This window comes from Amphibalanus amphitrite, unplaced genomic scaffold (assembly GCF_019059575.1).
Source record: "Amphibalanus amphitrite isolate SeventyFive unplaced genomic scaffold, NRLGWU_Aamphi_draft 000874F_arrow, whole genome shotgun sequence".
Taxonomy (NCBI): Eukaryota; Metazoa; Arthropoda; class Thecostraca; order Balanomorpha; family Balanidae; genus Amphibalanus; species Amphibalanus amphitrite.
Window position 1 is genome coordinate 70452 of NW_024882368.1, and position 17488 is coordinate 87939.

The window sequence follows — 17488 nt, forward strand, 5'->3', positions numbered from 1 at the left end:
GTTTGTAATGTTTCGTGTCGATTTTAACCAGATACGAACAGTCACTTATTTATAAGAATTCGCTATTGATATGTGCTGTATAAATGCAACAGACGGACACTGAATTTGTTTTTATAAGCATTAATTTCTCTCCACCTTAGTATACGCTCAACGCTGACCTGTAGTATACGCCTACCTACCCGATACGCCTATGACAGCCTCATATTTTAGGTACTGGCGCTCACTGTATGTTAACTTATGGAAATTTTCATATAATTCATTCACCGCAACAAATAACAATGACACTTGTGCTAACATACCATCGTTCAATTGACGGTCAAACTTATGACCGTATTGCGCTCAGAGTTCAACACGCTCTCAATTTCGACCTGGCGCTATGCCAAACCGGCGCGATACGATACCGAATCCATCGAGTTTATGGCCCGGCGGGGCCCGACTGTACCGAGAGTGTCCGTTCGCCGTGTGGGACCGGTGTTGCCGCACTGTATCAGCGCTATCTACCGCTCATCGGTTTATCTCAAGTCAAGGAGGGTGTTGACAAAAGGAGGCCCATCGCCGCGGTCTACAACAGTCAGCGCGTGTCAAGTCAACTGTCGGGAAGAGACGGTCCGGTTTCATCCGTTCCCGCCTCCCGCAAGGAGCCGTGCTCCCCACCCGCCAGGAGCTTTACTTCCCTTTCCACCTGGCGCCGTCGGTCGATGCCGTTGTGTTTTGTGGCGCGGCGTCGTGGTGGTCCGTCGCCGTGCCTGGAGGGAGGGCTGAGGGGTGTCGCCAGTCGGGGCCGGTGTGGATGTCGCGTGGCCGCTACTGTTGACGAGGTGTTCAACGGGAACGGTCGTGCCAGGGCCGAGCTGGACTGGATGTGATATGAAGACGTAATTCACGGATGTAGTGACGACGGATAGTGCAGAAAGTGAATTGGGAAGGTGAAGTGGCCGGATTATTGAGTCAGTTGTGTGAAGTAAGAATCGCACCTGTGAAAGCTCAGCATCGAGTTCGCTACCTGGCTGCCAAACTATCGTCTGTTCTGTGCCAAACTATCGTCCGACCATGTCGCCCTCTCTGGCCACCCTCTCACTCTGTCTGGCTCTGCTCTCTCCCGCCTCGTCTCTCCTCTATCCCCGCGCGTCCGAGTCCCGTGACCTGGTCTCCTTAGACGGCATCTGGCAGTTCAGGGTCTCTCCGCCGGGAGACCCGAACGCCGGCTTCCGCGAGGCCTGGTACTCGGCGCGCCTGTCCGAGAGCGGCACGACCATCCCGATGCCGGTGCCCTGCAGCTTCAACGACATCACTGCCGACGACGAGATCCGCAACTACATCGGCTGGGCGTGGTACGACCGCGAGCTGTACGTGCCGTCCGCCTGGTCGGACCGGCGCGTCGTGCTCAGGTTCGGCAGCGTCAACTACAACGCCGTGGTCTGGGTGAACGGCCACTCGGCCGGCTCCCACGAGGGCGGCCACCTGCCGTTCGAGCTCGAGGTGACGTCTCTGCTGAACATGGGAGCTGCCAACTGGCTGACGGTGGCCGTGAACAATACACTGGACCTGGAGACTATCCCCCAGGGAAAGATCACCTTCAAGAATGACACAACACGCTACCCGGATGGCTTCTTCGAGCAATCGTACAACTTCGAGTACTTCCATTACGCCGGCATCCACCGCTCCGTGCAGCTGTTCACCACGCCGCTGGCGGTCCACATCAAGGACATTACCATCACGACCAACTTCTCTACGGACCCCAGCGGTCTGCGGACCGCTTTCGTCAGCTACGAGGTCGATGTGGTGAGGTCAGCGAAGGCCTCGGCCAGGTCGAGCCTGGTCAAAATCCGGGACCAGCGCGGACGAGCGGTGCACTTCAAAAGCCTTCCACTTTTGCCAAAGTACGGCCGTATCCGAGGGATGGTCACAATCCCGAACGCTACCCTCTGGTGGCCCGTGGGGATGGGAGAGACCCCAGGGTTCCAGTATACACTCGAGGTCGTCGAAACTGCCGACACTGCCACCAGACGCGGCGCCGCCGCAGAGGTGGACGTCTACCGTCAGCTGTTCGGCGTGCGGACGGTAACCTGGGATTCGAACCGGCTCTACGTCAACAACCGTCCGTTCTACTTCCGTGGCTTCGGTAAACACGAGGACGCCAACATCGTGGGCCGAGGTCTGAGCCTGCCCCTCATCATGCGCGACATCAACCTCATCCTCTGGAGCGGCGCCAACTCGTTCCGCACCTCCCACTACCCGTACGCCGAGGAGCTGCTCGACCAAACCGACGCCGCTGGCATCGTCGTCATAGACGAAAGCCCCGCCATCGGCCTGGAGGGCTTCGGCGCGACGCTGCTCGCCAAGCACAAGCGTGTGATGGAGGAGCTGGTGGCTCGCGACAAGAACCGCCCCTCGGTACTGGTCTGGTCGCTGGGTAACGAGCCTCAATCGGCCGAGGAGGCCGCCGGGCCGTACTTCAAAGCCGTGTACGATCACACACGGGCGCTCGACCCGACCCGGGCCATCACCACGGTGGTGTCTGTCGGTGCCGACAAGGACCAGGCGTCGGCATCGATGGACCTCGTCCTCATCAACCGCTACTTCGGCTGGTACTCGGACAGCGGCCGGGCCGAGGTCATCGAGCGTCAAATGCTGACCGAAGCAGCTGCCTGGCACTGGACGTTCGGGAAACCCCTGGTCGTCTCGGAATACGGCGCCGGCAGTGTGGCGGGTCTCCGCGACCTCCCCGCCTTCATCTGGACGGAGGACTACCAGGCTGAGTTCCTGCGCCAGTACCACAAGGCGTTCGACAAGCTCATCAGCACGGAGACGTGGTTCGCTGGAGAGATGGTGTGGAACTTTGCCGACTTCGCCGTGCCGCGCGAGTACATCCGGCCGCAGTTCTGTATGAAGGGGATGTTCACCAGGGAGCGGAAGCCCAAGCTGGCCGCCTACGTCCTACGGGACCGCTACACTCGGCTGGCGGAGCTGGAGGCGGCCAGGTGGACCCCGAAGGCCTGATTTGCTCACTTGACAGCCTCCAGTGCCGTGCTTTGAATCATGGAAAGATTGATGCCCCGCACTGCGTGACGATGGCTTGATGTTATGATTCGTGTCGGGCGTGGTTTGTTTCTTCTTGCATGTGCTACAGGTGAAATAGTTGTCTTTGCTGAAAAAATTAAGGTTAAAAAATTAACGTTCGTCAAGGGTTTTGCTATTATGATGCAATTGCAAAGAGCCTAGATGCGACCAAGTGTTAACGGGTGTGAAAAATGAATTACGTTCCATTGTCTTTTATCCTTGGCGTTCTCTTCTCAACACTCATTCACATCCCTGCTGTAACCAAGGATGGAATGCAACTTATCGCAGTTTCGAAATCTACTTACAGATTGCAGAACAAGACCACAAGCACTTTATTCGATAATGGATAAATACAGCGGCACACACGACAACAAGACAATACCGTGATATGATGGCAGGCACAGTGTACGACAATCAAGCATAACGCGGCGGTCGGCGCCACCGAAAACCTGTGAGATGGAAACAAGACAATGTTGCATAGGGGCGCCTCAGGCGCACCGGCAGCGTTGCCATGACAACATGTCAGCTGTTGTCAACCAAACAGCGGTCTGTTCGCCAACAAGGCAGATCCACCGCTCACTGCGCCCCTGGGGGCAGTACAGCTTAAACGCAGCAATATCACAGAGCAGGAGTCGGGCGGCCCCGGGCAGCGGCGGGGCCGGGGGCGGGGGCGGCCGGTGCCCGGAGCACGCCACGACTCTGAGAGCGCCACACGGGCAGAACTGGCCTCCAGATCTCCTACAGACGGTCAGCCGAGACGGCCGAGGTCCGGGCGGAAGACGGGTCCTCGCAGAGCTCACCCGGCATCCTGGGGTCATATTGCACGTGCAGAGCGGGCGCGCGCTCGTCCTTCTACCTACCCACACACACATAGTCACTGAAACGGTACCTGAACACACCATCCGACGCCCAACATATCACAAGGGCAAAGTACGCGTTCCCGGGATAAAAACGAACGCGAGATTAACGGCGAGATGATAAACCTGAACACGCAGCATTGCACTGGCGGTCTCCGCATCTCCACCTGCTCTTCGCGACTGACTCTCTTCATGACTGATTCTCACATGACTGGCCGAGAGGTAGAGGACTGGCCGGCGGGAGGACCGGGGGCAGCTGAGGGGGTGATGGGGCTACTTGGGGTCGGCGCGCCGGTTCTGCGCCCGGTCCAGCCGGAGAAACTCCTCTTGGAGATAGCGCAGCGTCTTCATCAGTGACTCCTTCTCCTCGCGGAGGCCTTGTGCCTCGTCCTCTGCCTCCCGACACCTGAAAAGAAAGAGCGTGGAGAAGGTTACACATAACTCCAGCATAGACAGAGGGATAGGGCCACACGCCACTCCAACCTCCCGAGAGCTTGCACCCCGTTCTCTCGACACCTGAACGGACAGATGGCACTACCAAAAGACACCTGAACAGAGGGGAAGGGCAGCGGCTCAGATAGAGAGGGGGTGGTCACTGGTCCGACGAGGCCACAGTGACAGGGGATGGCTCCAGGTTAAAAGGTGGGCGGCGCGCACCAAGACACAATACATGCCGTCATTTTTACCAGAAGAACATCTGAATCAGCACACACTAAACCTACGGAAATAGTCGTCGACATAAAAAACTATTCCACTTCGGGCAACACCGATGACCTTGCCACTTCAGCTGACATCTTTGCATCCTCTCTGCGGTACGTTTTTTTTTTTCACGGCGACCAGGCAGAGGTCCCGCTCCCCATCTCCTTCCCGCGTCACCCACCTGGTTTCCATCAGCGACAGGTACTGTAGCCGCTCCTCGGCGCCCCGCCGCTGTTCCAGCTGGTTCTCCAGCAGCTGACAGCGCTGTCTCAGGCGGACCAGCTCACTGACCACCGCCGGCGGACAGCCTCCACCTCCACCTCCGCCGGGGTTGTTAAACGAACTGGTGACGTCGACTCGAGAGGCGGAGCTGCCGGCGTCACCAGGTCGACACGGGTTGCCTGTGGGCCGAGCAGGGAGGGTGGTTAGCGATGGGACAAAAGGCGCTCATGTTACAAGCACTGTCGACTCCCAGCACGTGAGGAATATGATAGCTTCGTGGGCGAATGAAATTTGGTTGGAAGTTATCGGTATTTAGGCAGAACACGAAGGTTAGCGATCGGTATTAATCGGTATGACGACAATTCCCAAAGCAGCACTTAGGTAGAACCCATGACACACCAGTGAACTGTGCTAGTCCAGCTGCGATCTAAACTGACCCGGTGGCAATGACTCGCCCCGACCCACCCTGTGACCCCTACTAACCTGCGTCCGCGGTCTGATGCACGGTGAATACGCCCTCCTTGTCCCTGGTGACCCTCAGCGAGGGGATGGACAGGTCGAGCGGCACCACGCCCGGGCTAGTGATGTTGTTCGGGGGCCGGTCCTCGGTCAGACGCACCTTCAGACGCTCAAGGTGCAGCTGAGGGGAGCAAGGGATCGTCAGAGGAACGAACAGCAATGGACTTACCCAGGCGCGGCGCCTCAGGTGCCACTAGTGGATCGTAGGGCGGCTGGAGTCGATGGTACACAGCAAGCGAAAGTTGGCCCAGCTAAATAGATCAAGTGAGCCCTGGGAGCTACCTCTTGTTACACGAGTTCGCATGATACAGCTGGGAGCAAAATAACGGTTAATCTTTTATTTTCCGATGTCTAATTAGCATATGCCTGAAACAAGTACTTGATAAATATACGCATAAGGTCGGACTAAAATTGTATGTGCGGGCTATCCACATGGGTGCATAGAACGGATAAGGACCATAACTTGACCAATACACGCCAGTTTCATTTCCAAACCAATCTCATACAACGCAACCCTCATGTGGACAAATCATCTGGACACATATCGCCCAGTGAACGGACCATTCTCTTCCACACCATCAGTGGCTGACTCCCGCCTAATAAGTGACCTCCATCGGCAACGGCACGGGCAGGACCTCGTCCTATAACTAGCTCCCACGGACAGGATCACGTCTAAACTAACCTCCATCGGCAGCGGCGCCGGCAGGATCTCGTCCTACAATTAACCTCACTAGTCACTAGGCACGGGCAGGATCTCGTCCTATAACTAACCTCACTAGGCAGCGGCGCGGACAGGACCTCGTCCTAACACGGGTAGGATCTCGTCCTACAACTCACCTCCATAGGCAGCGGCGCCGGCAGGATTTCGTCCTCGATGAAGTCGGTCAGGTTGGCGACGGTGCTCATCATCAGCCCCAGGTCCAGGTCGCTGGCCCGCACCTCGAGCTCGCTTTTCACCTGTTCCCGAACGTTGATCTGCCGCACAGGGGTAAGTACGGTGAGGCGTGAACAATCACAGACGATACAAAGTATGTACAGAGCTGAGCATCCGTTACAAGGCGGACCAGACACGGTCTAGCAGAAAAGATTGTAGGTGCGTGGCATTGCAACATCCATTATGCATCCACAATCGTACCCGAGCGAAAAGGCTTCACCGTGCCTAAGATTGCAGCGGAATGTTCAGAGAGTAGCCCCGATCAGTCAGCGAACCCAAATCATCGACCGTTGCTTGAACAATATTAATGAAAACGCATGACGACCGAGCCCTCGCACGTCATCCGCTAAAAGTAAATCAACTCAGCCCGAAGTTCAACAGTCTGCCTCTATTCCACAGCTAGCCCGCCCGACCCTGACCTTGTGGTGCCTCTGTCCGGCCACCGGTACAAACGTGCTGTCCATCCTCATTCGGATGTTACACGGCTCGGTGGCCACGTCCAGTCCCTGCCAGCCCTTGGTGCGCAGCTGGAACTTGGCCTATGGGGAGAGTGGAGAGAGCGATTAACTAGGTGAGACATAGGTGCAGCGAAGGAAGCAAACAAACGAAGCGAGCTCAGAAGCAAGTAAACCGGACACAGATATTACGCTACAACATCAAAATGAATTAATTGTTTATCAAAATTGCTCGTGTAGCTCGCACAACAAAAAGGTTATATGTAAAAACAACCATAGTTTTACCTAGGTCACGGTGCACGGGCTAAAAAGCCACGAATTATAATGGAGCCCCATCTGCACAGCAGAGTGCGACCACGCGCCATGCTGAACTTTGGCATGTCCTGTCTGACCTCCCGCATCAGGCCAATGTAACCTATATTGACGGCCAAGGACGTCTACCCCGACCGGCGGCACCGTGGTGCATCCCCTCACCTGGAACTCGTCCCAGCCGATTGCGGCGCACTGTTCGGCCGACAGATGTCGCAGCAGCACCTTCACCGAGCTGTCGAAACCGGCGCCCTGCTGCACAAACTCCACACGGCCCAGGCGCAGTGTCAGAGCCGAGATCTGTCGGAGAGGGACGGGGCTGTCAGAGCGCTGAGAGACGATATGAGGGACAGGCGCGTCAGAGCCGATATCTGCCGGAGAGGGATGGGCGGTCAGAGCGCTGAGAGACGCCATACAATAGTTACAGGGGGCTGGCGCAGCGTCAGGGCCGATATATGTAAGTACGTCGTCATGAGAAGGGACGGCACAGCCATGAGCCAGGGTACAGACAGTCGAAACATGGACAGATTAGACTCACTCACAGCCCTTACGCGTGGGACAGTTTGTGTCAGAAAATGGTTGGATTCTCAAACCACGAAGCAACTTGGCCATAGTTTCTCAGTATGTACCTTGCGTCATTAAATGAAGGATCATGACGTTTTCACCATTTGTTCTTATAGTTCACACATAAGAGGTAGTTTACTGGTACCATCAGACGCACAATGAAATGGCAAAACTGAAAATACCAAACACTACATCGTTCGCCGCCATACGAAGCATAGCAGTTCATTAGAGGAGATGCTCAAGATGAGATCCACCACACTGCGTAATCATTGGTAGCCTGACTTGCTGCAGGTTTCGGCGCCGGGTATATGGATCGAACAGACCCTCGTTAGTCGTTACCACTGAGGCCCCCCAATGACATCAGACTGCTAGAGCCGGTGGGAGTAGGTTGAAGTGCACTCACCACATCCCGTTTCCGCATAGCCGAGGAGAGCGACACCTCGCTATGGGTGTCCTCGGTGACTTCGCTGGCGATCTCGACTGAGGGCACCCGCTTCAGCGCCCCCTCGACCACAAATAACGGGTCCACGGACTCTGTAAAGGGTCATAGAGAAGTCAGAAGCAGACACCAAACACAAAAAGGGAGCCTCCACAACAAACAGCGGGTCCACCGACTCTGTGGGGGAGCAAGGGCGTCAAGTAGAGGAAACTCTAAAATGAAACATAACAACGAGAAGATAGCAACATGGTTCCAAATACTTTTGCATGACAGTAAACTTTCGGCCAATTTACAGCTACAGAGGAATAACAAAGTTCGCACATGATATAACTTCTCTGCAAGTTCACATATCACACGAACCCACCCCCAAAAGCAACACAACACCGACCACTGTCACAACATAACTGACCTGATCCGGCCCTGTCCATCTCCAGATTGAGCAGCACGTAGCTATCGGAGTCAGAGCTCATATCCGACATCACAGACATCGTGTCGCTCTGATCATCCGGGCTCTTCAGCGCCGAGTCGATGGACGAGAGGAAGCTGTTGAAGCCCTTCTTCACCTGGCTGAAGCCGGCGCCGAGATCGGAGAGCTGGCCGACTGGTGAGCTGCCGGCAGCCACGCTCGCCTGACTGATGAGCGTCATCGGCACGGTGCGGTTGCGCGGCGGCGTGGCGTTCGGTGTGCCCGTCGTCGGTCGCACGTGGTTGGTCGAGTTGTGTGAGTTGTGACCGGTGTGGTTGGCTGACGGGGAGGTGCCCATGATTCCGGCGACGGCCGGGGAGGGGGCGGAGAGCGGCGGCTCGTCAGGCGGGAGGGTGATGGAACCCGTCACCTCAGTCAGCGAGTCGACCCGCATCTGCATCAGCGACGCCTCCTGAAAGCTGGTGACACTGGACGAGTCGGGGAACACGGACAGGTCGCCGCCCGACGAGTCCTTGCTGGAGAGCAGGCAGGGCATCAGCAGGCTGACGTCCACCTGCGGCAGCGCGCCGCTGACGCAGACGCTGCCGGAGCCGGCGGCGCCCAGCAGCCGCTCGGCGTCCATCGTCAGAAAGGCCGACATCTCCGTCAGCCGCTCCAGCTGTCGCAGCAGGAACAGGTACTGGAAGTGGTTCAGCTGCACCGACACCAGGCTCGGCACGTGCAGCAGCGCGCTCTGTTCGGCCACGCGGCCCTCGCGCGCGCTGGCCACCTTGTTACGGTTCTGGTACACCCAGACCGACACAGGGATGGCGTCCACCAGCGGTACCGGCCGGTGGCGCACCGCTGAGGTGCCGTAAAAGTCGGCCCAGAACGGGTCCATGTGCAGGAAGAGCACGTCACGCGGCTCCTCCCAGAGCAGGTCGGAGGGCAGGCCGTGGCGGAAGTCGGCCACAGAGGCCACCACGTCGGCCGGACAGGGCTGCACGTGGTCCTTTCCTGCGGGGAGGGAGAGAGCTGGTCAGAAGGCGCCGCGGGACCGCGAGTAGTAAAGTAATCTTGGGCGCCGCGGTGTGGAGACGGGTGCAGTAGTCAATTTATCAACCGCTAGATGTCAGGACGATCGTGCAGCGCACGCAAGAGCAGCTATGATGAAGGTCCCGGCAACAGCCCGGAACAACTGCAGAGACACGACAAACAGGACCGAGACGGTAAACAGTGAAACAATCACATTAGAATCAAGTGTTTGTTGACGCTTCTTGGGAACTTGTTGGGAGCCAGACAGCGTAAACAGGTTAAACTAACTTGGGCCGTATGAGCGAGCTAAACAAATACACGAGGCGATGCGTTCTTATCGCTTTATTGCAGACGATGGAAGATGGGAAACACCAGTTTGACAGAAGTTTCTTTCCGTTAAAAATACCGTAGAACATCAGAGTAGGTTACAGCTAGGGCCATTTGGAATTGACACTGACGAGCGAAGTTGAGAGGCCAAACCAAGTTAATATTCACTTTCCAGACACGTTATTACGCCTATATTTTCCCACGCCGACCATTAATATACAGCCGGGCCTATGAATAACTAACGATCAAAGTTGGTCTTATTTCATCGCCGGCGCTCTATCAAAAGCGATAGCACGGTGAACTAATCTTCGTTCCTTTTCAGCGCCGCTCGCGCATTACACTGGGTGTCTATCATGATAGTGAATAGGTGGAAAGCCGACAGGCTAGGGCCGGCTAGCCTGTCGTCCTCGGGTGTCTTCTTGACAGGGTGGCCGGCTAGGGCTGAGCGTTTTAGGACAGAACAACCGGTGGACGGTACGACAGAGGATCGGCAGGCTCAGTGTGAGACAAGCTCACGGGAAAGCTATCGCTGATGGACTATGTGTGGCATCATGAGACAGTTACAATGAACCCAGGCTACCCAGCAAATGACAAATATAAAACGAATGAAGCGAAAACACACGGGTACGGTACAAGGGCATAAAGGAAAGACGCAGTTCAACGGAGGGTGATTGGAGAGTTACTGTTGGCAAACGTTAACACATCGTTGATTCATCGCTCACCGATCGGACTGGGACACCTCACCAAAATACCACCACTCGGCTGACCAACCAGCCGTGTCAGTGCCACTAGTGACAGTGACGGTGGTGCTCCTTACCTAACGTGTGCTGCACCAGCCGGTCGGGCACCATCTGGAAGTCTGAGTCTCGCGCCGGGAACTCTGAGCCGAACGCCATCTCGCCGGCCTGCAGCCGCTCCAGACAGGTGGTCAGACCGGCCAGAGACCTGCGTGGAATAAATAGCAAATAATCAGTACCAAGTGAGGGTAAACTCTGCTATCTGGCCTGCAGCCGCTCCAGACAGGTGGTCAGACCGGCCAGAGACCTGCGTGGAACGAATAGCGAACAATCAGTACCAAGTGAGGGTAAACTCTGCTGAACACCAGTTCACCGGCCTGCAGCCGCTCCAGACAGGTGGTCAGGCCGGCCAGAGACCTGAGTGGGCCGACCACGGACCAGTGAACGCGTGAGAGCGAACTCGGGGCGACTCATTCATGGCAGCTCGAATTGGTTAAAAGATACGGAGTTATGGGAACAGTGCTGGGTGTAATTACGAGCGAGCGAGCGCAGCGAGCGAAGCGAAGTCTTTTCAATATAACGGAAAAATCTCAGTATGAGCGGCCCGGCCTGTAACGCTTTTGAGAGGCTTATATCTCAGCAACCGCTGGACCGACTGGCCTGCGGTCTTTTTTGCTGGGTAGCCCCATCCCTTCTACCCCGTAATTGACTACTTCTGATACATCTCAGTGACCGTCGTGGCACGTGCCACGTGAAAAGTCAAGGGTGTTCAAGCAGTTTTGCAAAAGTAGTGATTTTGAGAGGCCCATATCTCAGCAGCGGCATGAGCGATTGTCTTGCGGTAATTTGTATAGGGTAGCTGCATCCCTTCTACCAAAGGTCGGATACTCTTGATCTATGTGAGTGACCCCCACTGCACGTGCAAAATACAAAAAGAAGAGGTGCCAAATTTGTTCCCATTTCAGTAACTCAGTAATTACTGGGGCGATTTCGCTGAAACTTGGCATAAAGGTAGGCACCCACCAGGCAATGCATTCCCATGTGTTGCGGTTAGGGTGCTACTGCACGTGCGCACGTGCAGGGGGCGTTTCCAGATCTCGAGAACGGCTGGGCCGATTGCGCTCAAATTTGGTACACGGTTGGGGACCGGTTAGTAGGGTCCCGTGCAAAAGTCATTTTGGACCCCGTTTGCACGTGCGCACGTGCAGAATGCCGCTTCCAGATCTCAGGAACGGCTGGGCCGATTGCGTTCAAATTTGGCACACCGCTAGCGACCGGTTAGAAGGGTGCTTTGCACAAGCCCGTTGGAAGTACCCTCTCGCAATTCCGCACGTGCAGGGCTCACTATCTGGCTCGCTCGTTCTTCGCCCAAAAGGCGTTTTACTGGTATTTACAGTAAGACTACCAAATGTTCAACGATGTTCTGGCCTCTGGGCGAAACGCAACCCCGAAATACCTTGAAAATTAAAAAAAAACCCTCTAAGTCCTGTCGCCTCTTTTAACCCACCCCGGCGCGGTGGGGTCTGGCGACCGGTAGTTGCAGATCAGCAGTCGCGTGGTCTGCATGTGCAGCGTGCTGGGCCGGTCCCTCTGGAGCGGGTAGTCCTGCGCCGTCTCCAGCACCAGTCTCGGCATGATGGCCTCCAGCCGCAGGTCCAGGTAGGGCGGCGACGCCGAGCCGCCCGAGGCCGTCAGCGACTTGGTCAGGTTGCAGGCGAACGCGTTCAGCCAGAGAACGGTGACCGGGTCGACAATCACTTGCACCGGGTTCACGTGCACCATCGCCTTCGGGGGCGGCACTGAAAAACAGACACGGACACATGTCAGAGGGAGGGGAGTTAGAATCATCTGGATAAGAAATTAAACCAGGCACCGGGGAATCCAAACCATGTGGATGGACAGCTGCAGTCGGAGGAACGCATGGTGGAATTTGGAAGGGGACGTGCGTGATGAGAGGGCCAATAAGTAAAAATGGGTTAAAGGACCAAAACAAACCATTCAGCCCATGGTGTACCTACAATGTGCATATATTTGATGTTTGTTTGGCATGGTTCATGACATCTTAAGAGAATCATTGGGCTGATTGCGGTTTCGGAAGACCTAGTTCGAGTTAAATATAACGATTGACCTAATGCTATTACCGAGACGGTGACGGTGACGAACGAGACTGTTAGTTGTTATTCATGGTTACAGAACCTCTTTGGGTGTGTATTCACCATTCTTCTATTCGACATGGACTGCATGGGTCACCATAATAATTATAGTATTTGATGCTAAACGACGCTTCAAAAATTAATATTTTATGGGCGCAAAATGAAATTTGCAGTCGTTAAACAAACAACAAACAAAAATTATTATTTAAGACACATGGCAGGATTACATTGCATCTGCAAAGTCTTAATTTTCTACCAACAAGCCGTTATCATGCATGAATATATGATGCAGACAAAAGCCGTTCCCAAAATAACTACTGTATGGTGCGAACGAATGTAAAACACGTACGGAATTTCTTTGGGGAATTCTCTAATAGCTACTCTACTAGCTGAGAACACCATACCAACCATACAGAAGGGGATGAGATTCCACCCCAGTCACTCCCATCATTTGGTGGCACCAAGGCCCTAAAACATAGGTGGCACGAACTAACGTCCAGTTGACAGCAGACACAAATACTCTCTTTCCTCGTTTGGAGCACCCCGTTTGACGACGAAAAAGTGTTTTCAGCGCGTCAGACTGTCTCACGGTTCCCTCTGTGCTTCAGACGACATAGTTTGTGAGCTGTTGGCTGTAGTTTGTTAGTTTCAGCACGGCCGAAATCAAACCAATAAGACGGCCCGGAGCAGCGGATCACTGTGAGTTTGTGATTAACGACTCCAGCCCAGCAGCGCTATTACGCCGAGAGGGCAAAGTTCAATTGAGGCGTTACTGGGAAAGAGCTGCCAACCGCAGACCATTTTTGTTAAATGCTGACCGATATTACACCGCAAGGCAAGACTGGTTCCAAAGACTGATGTTATGGTTTTAGAAAAGCCCCCGAGAATAATACAGGAACATTGCGAACAACAGGAATGCAACACTCTATTCTAGTTCGCTGAAAGGAAATGATAAAACCGGTCTCAGTAAACATAGTCGCCTCGCTGCTCACATTATCCCCAACGGAAGACTGCGAGATTTTGCTTTGTGCCATCCCTCCTCCCTCTGCCCTCTCTCTCTCTCTCTCTCCCTCTCTCTCTCTCTCTCTCTCTCTCTCTCTCTCTCTCTCTCTCTCTCTCTCTCGTTCCACTCCCTCTCTCCTCTCCAAATAAGTGTTTGGTGAGAAAACTTGCTCGCGGATGACCCCGCCACTGCATACTGATGTAAACTGACAGAGCGTTCCAGACGCAGCCTAGGCGATCGAAGAAACATCGTCCACTCGACGTGAGAAATATCGCTGGTCGTGGACGACTCACTAGCGGACACGCCCAAAAGCAGACGTGACAAATGGTGAACAGAAAACTGAAGTGACCAAGTGCCTCAGAGCACCACAATACCGCACGCTGAGGGGCTTGTTGTCAAACAGTTGAATGCGTGACTACATATGTTGAATACATGAATAATCGAAGTTTTGTTGTCAATAGTTAAATCACTATTTGTTAGAATTGTGTTTTTCTATTGAAAAACAAATCTGAGTTCCCTGACAATTTTGCATATGTTGGAGACGGTGCAAACTGCAAATGGTGTCGAGCAGGAACTGTTTAATAAAGTAAGAAGACCGCAGTCAGCGAAAGACCTCCAATAATGGTCTTCCGTTGACAATAAAAGGTCTCCTTCCATAAAAATGCACCGCAAACATGCAAAACACTACTATTTCAGTCTCTTCCCTCTCGTTCTTCTCTTCTTCCCTCTCCAACGTTCCCCTACCACTCACCTGGAAATCGCACATTGCCCGGGTAGTAGAAATACGTCATCTCCACGTGCACGCTGGACGACTGGCCCGGCACGCTCGTCCTCTCTCGGTCCCCTGTCGGCCGGCCGGACGGCGGTCAGTCCACGCGGCACGTCGGTCGTACGAGGGGCGCTGGACCGGCACATGGGGTGGTTTATTCTGGGGACTGACAGTCACGTATGTAGGGGCACCGGGACAGAGGGAAAGAGGGCAAGAAGGTAGAGAGGCGGCAATCGAGCTAGGGTCTTGGTAGCACCAGTGGGCGTGGTCGGGAAGGGAACCTGAGTGGGCGAAACACGATATATCAGTGATGCCAACTCTGGAATTATGCAGCAGCTGCTGCCGTGCAGAGTGTGGAAATGTCAGTCGGCGACCGGCACTGGACTGCGCCTCTCCCCGTTAGGCCCCTCCGCTCGGTCTGATGGAGGTTCGGACGCGTTCTTCGTCTCCGTGAGGTCGTAGCCAGGCGGCCAAGTGCTCCATTCGGGACGGATTTTCTCGGCCGTGTCCGGCGGCGAGCGGCCGGGCGTGGTTTAATGACGAGTTGCCGGGCGCGCCGCGGCTTCAATCCGCTCTCAGAGCAGCCGGACGGACATTTGTGAGAAGGATGAGGCGGCCAGGTGCTGTGGAAACGCTAAAATGAGAGGATGACGAGTTCTCAGGAAGGCTTAAGTAAAGGTGTCTCGCGAGGTAAGAGGACTGGCGAGAGAATAAGCAGTGAGCTTGTTGTTAACAAGAAGGGAAATTCATAGAACGGAATATCTTTAAAGGCTCCCACTAACAGGGTTACAAAGGCTTCCAAACCAGCTTTTACAGGATAATACACTAAAAAGATACAGAACGGCGTCCAGAATACTCGAAGGAATGCTTTATTAAACTTGATCAAGTGCAATGTAATACGCTCTAGTACTTATCGAAGCTACTCATCTCATAGCATAATCACTATCACAAACATCGGTGATTCTATGCGACTTTCCTATCTATATATTCTACACTAGCTACTGAGCATCTAGACTAATCACTAAACCTCTGCTATGGCATCTATGCATGCTACAGTTAGCATGCGAAATCCGTTAATTTGCAGCGTAACTGGTTACGTTGCAAACTAACGGACTTCGCAAGCTAACTGTAACATCTAATTCTACATGCGTCTATATCTTGCTTTCCGCCACAGACCACAATCCAAATCCCCTTGAAGAGAACTGTCTGTGTGCCATTTCCATGAGCACATTTTCTCCCGGGGACGCGTCTGACACACCGCACTCCTCCCCCTGATCCCACTCGTGCCACAAATTGGATCACTGTGCGCCGGGGAGGCGGCGAGTTGGTGTGGCCAGGCTGACACCACACCACCGCAGCGCACAGTGGCCGTCCCGCTCGGTCGATCCACGCGCAGTGACCGGTGGACAGAGTTATAGCCCGGCCAGGCCAGCCTCTCACGGGGTGGACGGAGATGGATAGAGCCTCTCAGGCCGGTGTGTCCAATGCACGCGCACAGAAGCGCCTACTTGCTGAGGGAACACGGACCGCACGCCAGGGACCAGTTCCAAACCCAGCCACAGGAGCAGACCTGACCCTCGCTGAGGGGGAATCTTACGCCACCCTCAGTTCTTTTTTACGAATAGTGACACCCAATGACGGTCCACGTATGAACCGACAGACCACCGATATTTGAGTCGCATGATCACACGGATCGATGCGAAGGAACGTGGTGTGGTGGTGACCCGCCAATGGCACATATCCGGCACACCAGACAGCCAAGACGGTACACTTGATCTAATCGAACCGGCCATCTGGCAAAGGAAACACAATGGCATGTGACACCGGACGAAATGAGACAGCCATCCGTCTGTCTGTCACCTGTTACTGGACTGACACCTGACACAAGTTGCTAGTGTCAGAGCCTCGTTCGTCTGCCAACAGCCACCAAAACACCACTCTGCTTCACACTCAGAATGTGGCACAGTTTTCCCGTCCATCCAACTGAGCTGATCTACCATCACCCAGACAATGGCAGCCACACAGTCTGGCCGGGCGTTCTCCGAACCCGATAATACCGCCGTCGGGGGGTATGTAACTAATGTCGTTAGCTCCACCAATTATCACTAAGTCGGACAAACGGTCTTGGCAAGCTCAGCGTCATTAGTAAAGTGGCCATGTTGAGCGCCGCGACCAGTGTGGCCTGTGCCAGTATTTCGGGCCGGGAGCGTGACCAAGGTGTCGAAAGTTTCTGAGCGGCTTTGGACGACGGCTAAACGGAGCCCGAATCAGCGCGGACATTACGGAACAGTTGGAGATCTCGGAGCCGTGCTGACGACGAGAGAACGACAGCTATTGGACGGCCACTAGCGCGGGTTGGACAGTTACGGAGAAGTAGCTCGGTCGCCGAGGTACGGGGCTGTGGTAGTTAGTGGAAATGGCTCACATTTGACATGCCATTTCCAACTGATAAAACAATCTTGCAGCGTTCTTCAAAAGCCGCAGTGTTTTCGGGAAAAATCTCTTTCCTTTTCTTTCAGCAAAGAACAAGCCAGTGAAGGGAAGAAGTAAAAATATCCCTACTGTTGAAATAATATCAAAGTAAAGCTATCTCTTCTATCCAAAAACCATCCTTGAAACGGACAAACGGAACAGAGCTCTGAAAATAGATCATCGTGTAAGAGAACAGTCAAGACGTACATGGAAAATTGAAATGATCCTTTTGGATTCAACGGGTTCGGGAAAGTCGCCGGTGAAGGAATCCGGATCTGAAAAACGAGATAGACAATTACAGTGTTGTTATCAAGGGGGGCTTCAACTTTAGACATCCCTGAGAGGAAACCGGTATCAGGCAGAACAGAAACACACTATTGGAGAAAACGTCATCTACCATGAGTATGCAGAAATAAATACAATACAAACTCATGAGAAACAATCCATTACTGTGAGAAGATAGTGTACTTTCACTTCAAACTGTTGACCTGATAGTACGTAGCGCAGGACCAGCGTGGACTGGGGGAC

The 17488-nt window shown here is 54.2% G+C and overlaps 2 protein-coding genes across 3 annotated transcripts in view; one reads left to right on the forward strand and one right to left on the reverse strand.

Moving 5' to 3' along the window:
- The first annotated feature begins 569 nt into the window (after positions 1 to 569).
- On the forward strand, positions 570 to 3338 carry LOC122367503 (beta-glucuronidase-like). Its single transcript, XM_043340614.1, has one exon. The coding sequence runs from the start codon at positions 1051 to 1053 to the stop codon at positions 2998 to 3000; it is 1950 nt and encodes a 649-aa protein (XP_043196549.1). The 5' UTR covers positions 570 to 1050; the 3' UTR covers positions 3001 to 3338.
- Positions 3339 to 3377: 39 nt separating this feature from the next.
- Positions 3378 to 17488, reverse strand: part of LOC122367502 (UHRF1-binding protein 1-like) — a 55817-nt gene continuing 41706 nt past the window's right edge. For both annotated transcript variants that reach the window (XM_043340612.1, XM_043340613.1), the window contains 11 exons: positions 14471 to 14563; positions 12071 to 12362; positions 10644 to 10771; positions 8468 to 9481; positions 8023 to 8153; positions 7221 to 7355; positions 6711 to 6830; positions 6195 to 6332; positions 5322 to 5478; positions 4798 to 5017; positions 3378 to 4323 (listed from right to left, as the gene is read on the reverse strand). In XM_043340612.1, coding sequence (XP_043196547.1) covers positions 4191 to 4323; positions 4798 to 5017; positions 5322 to 5478; positions 6195 to 6332; positions 6711 to 6830; positions 7221 to 7355; positions 8023 to 8153; positions 8468 to 9481; positions 10644 to 10771; positions 12071 to 12362; positions 14471 to 14563 — 2561 coding nt within the window. In that variant the 3' untranslated portion in view covers positions 3378 to 4190. The remainder of the gene's footprint in view (positions 4324 to 4797; positions 5018 to 5321; positions 5479 to 6194; positions 6333 to 6710; positions 6831 to 7220; positions 7356 to 8022; positions 8154 to 8467; positions 9482 to 10643; positions 10772 to 12070; positions 12363 to 14470; positions 14564 to 17488) is intronic.

Excerpts from the sequence above, each read along its gene's own strand:
- LOC122367503 (XM_043340614.1), top strand. The coding sequence starts at position 1,051 with ATGTCGCCCTCTCTGGCCACCCTCTCACTCTGTCTGGCTCTGCTCTCT.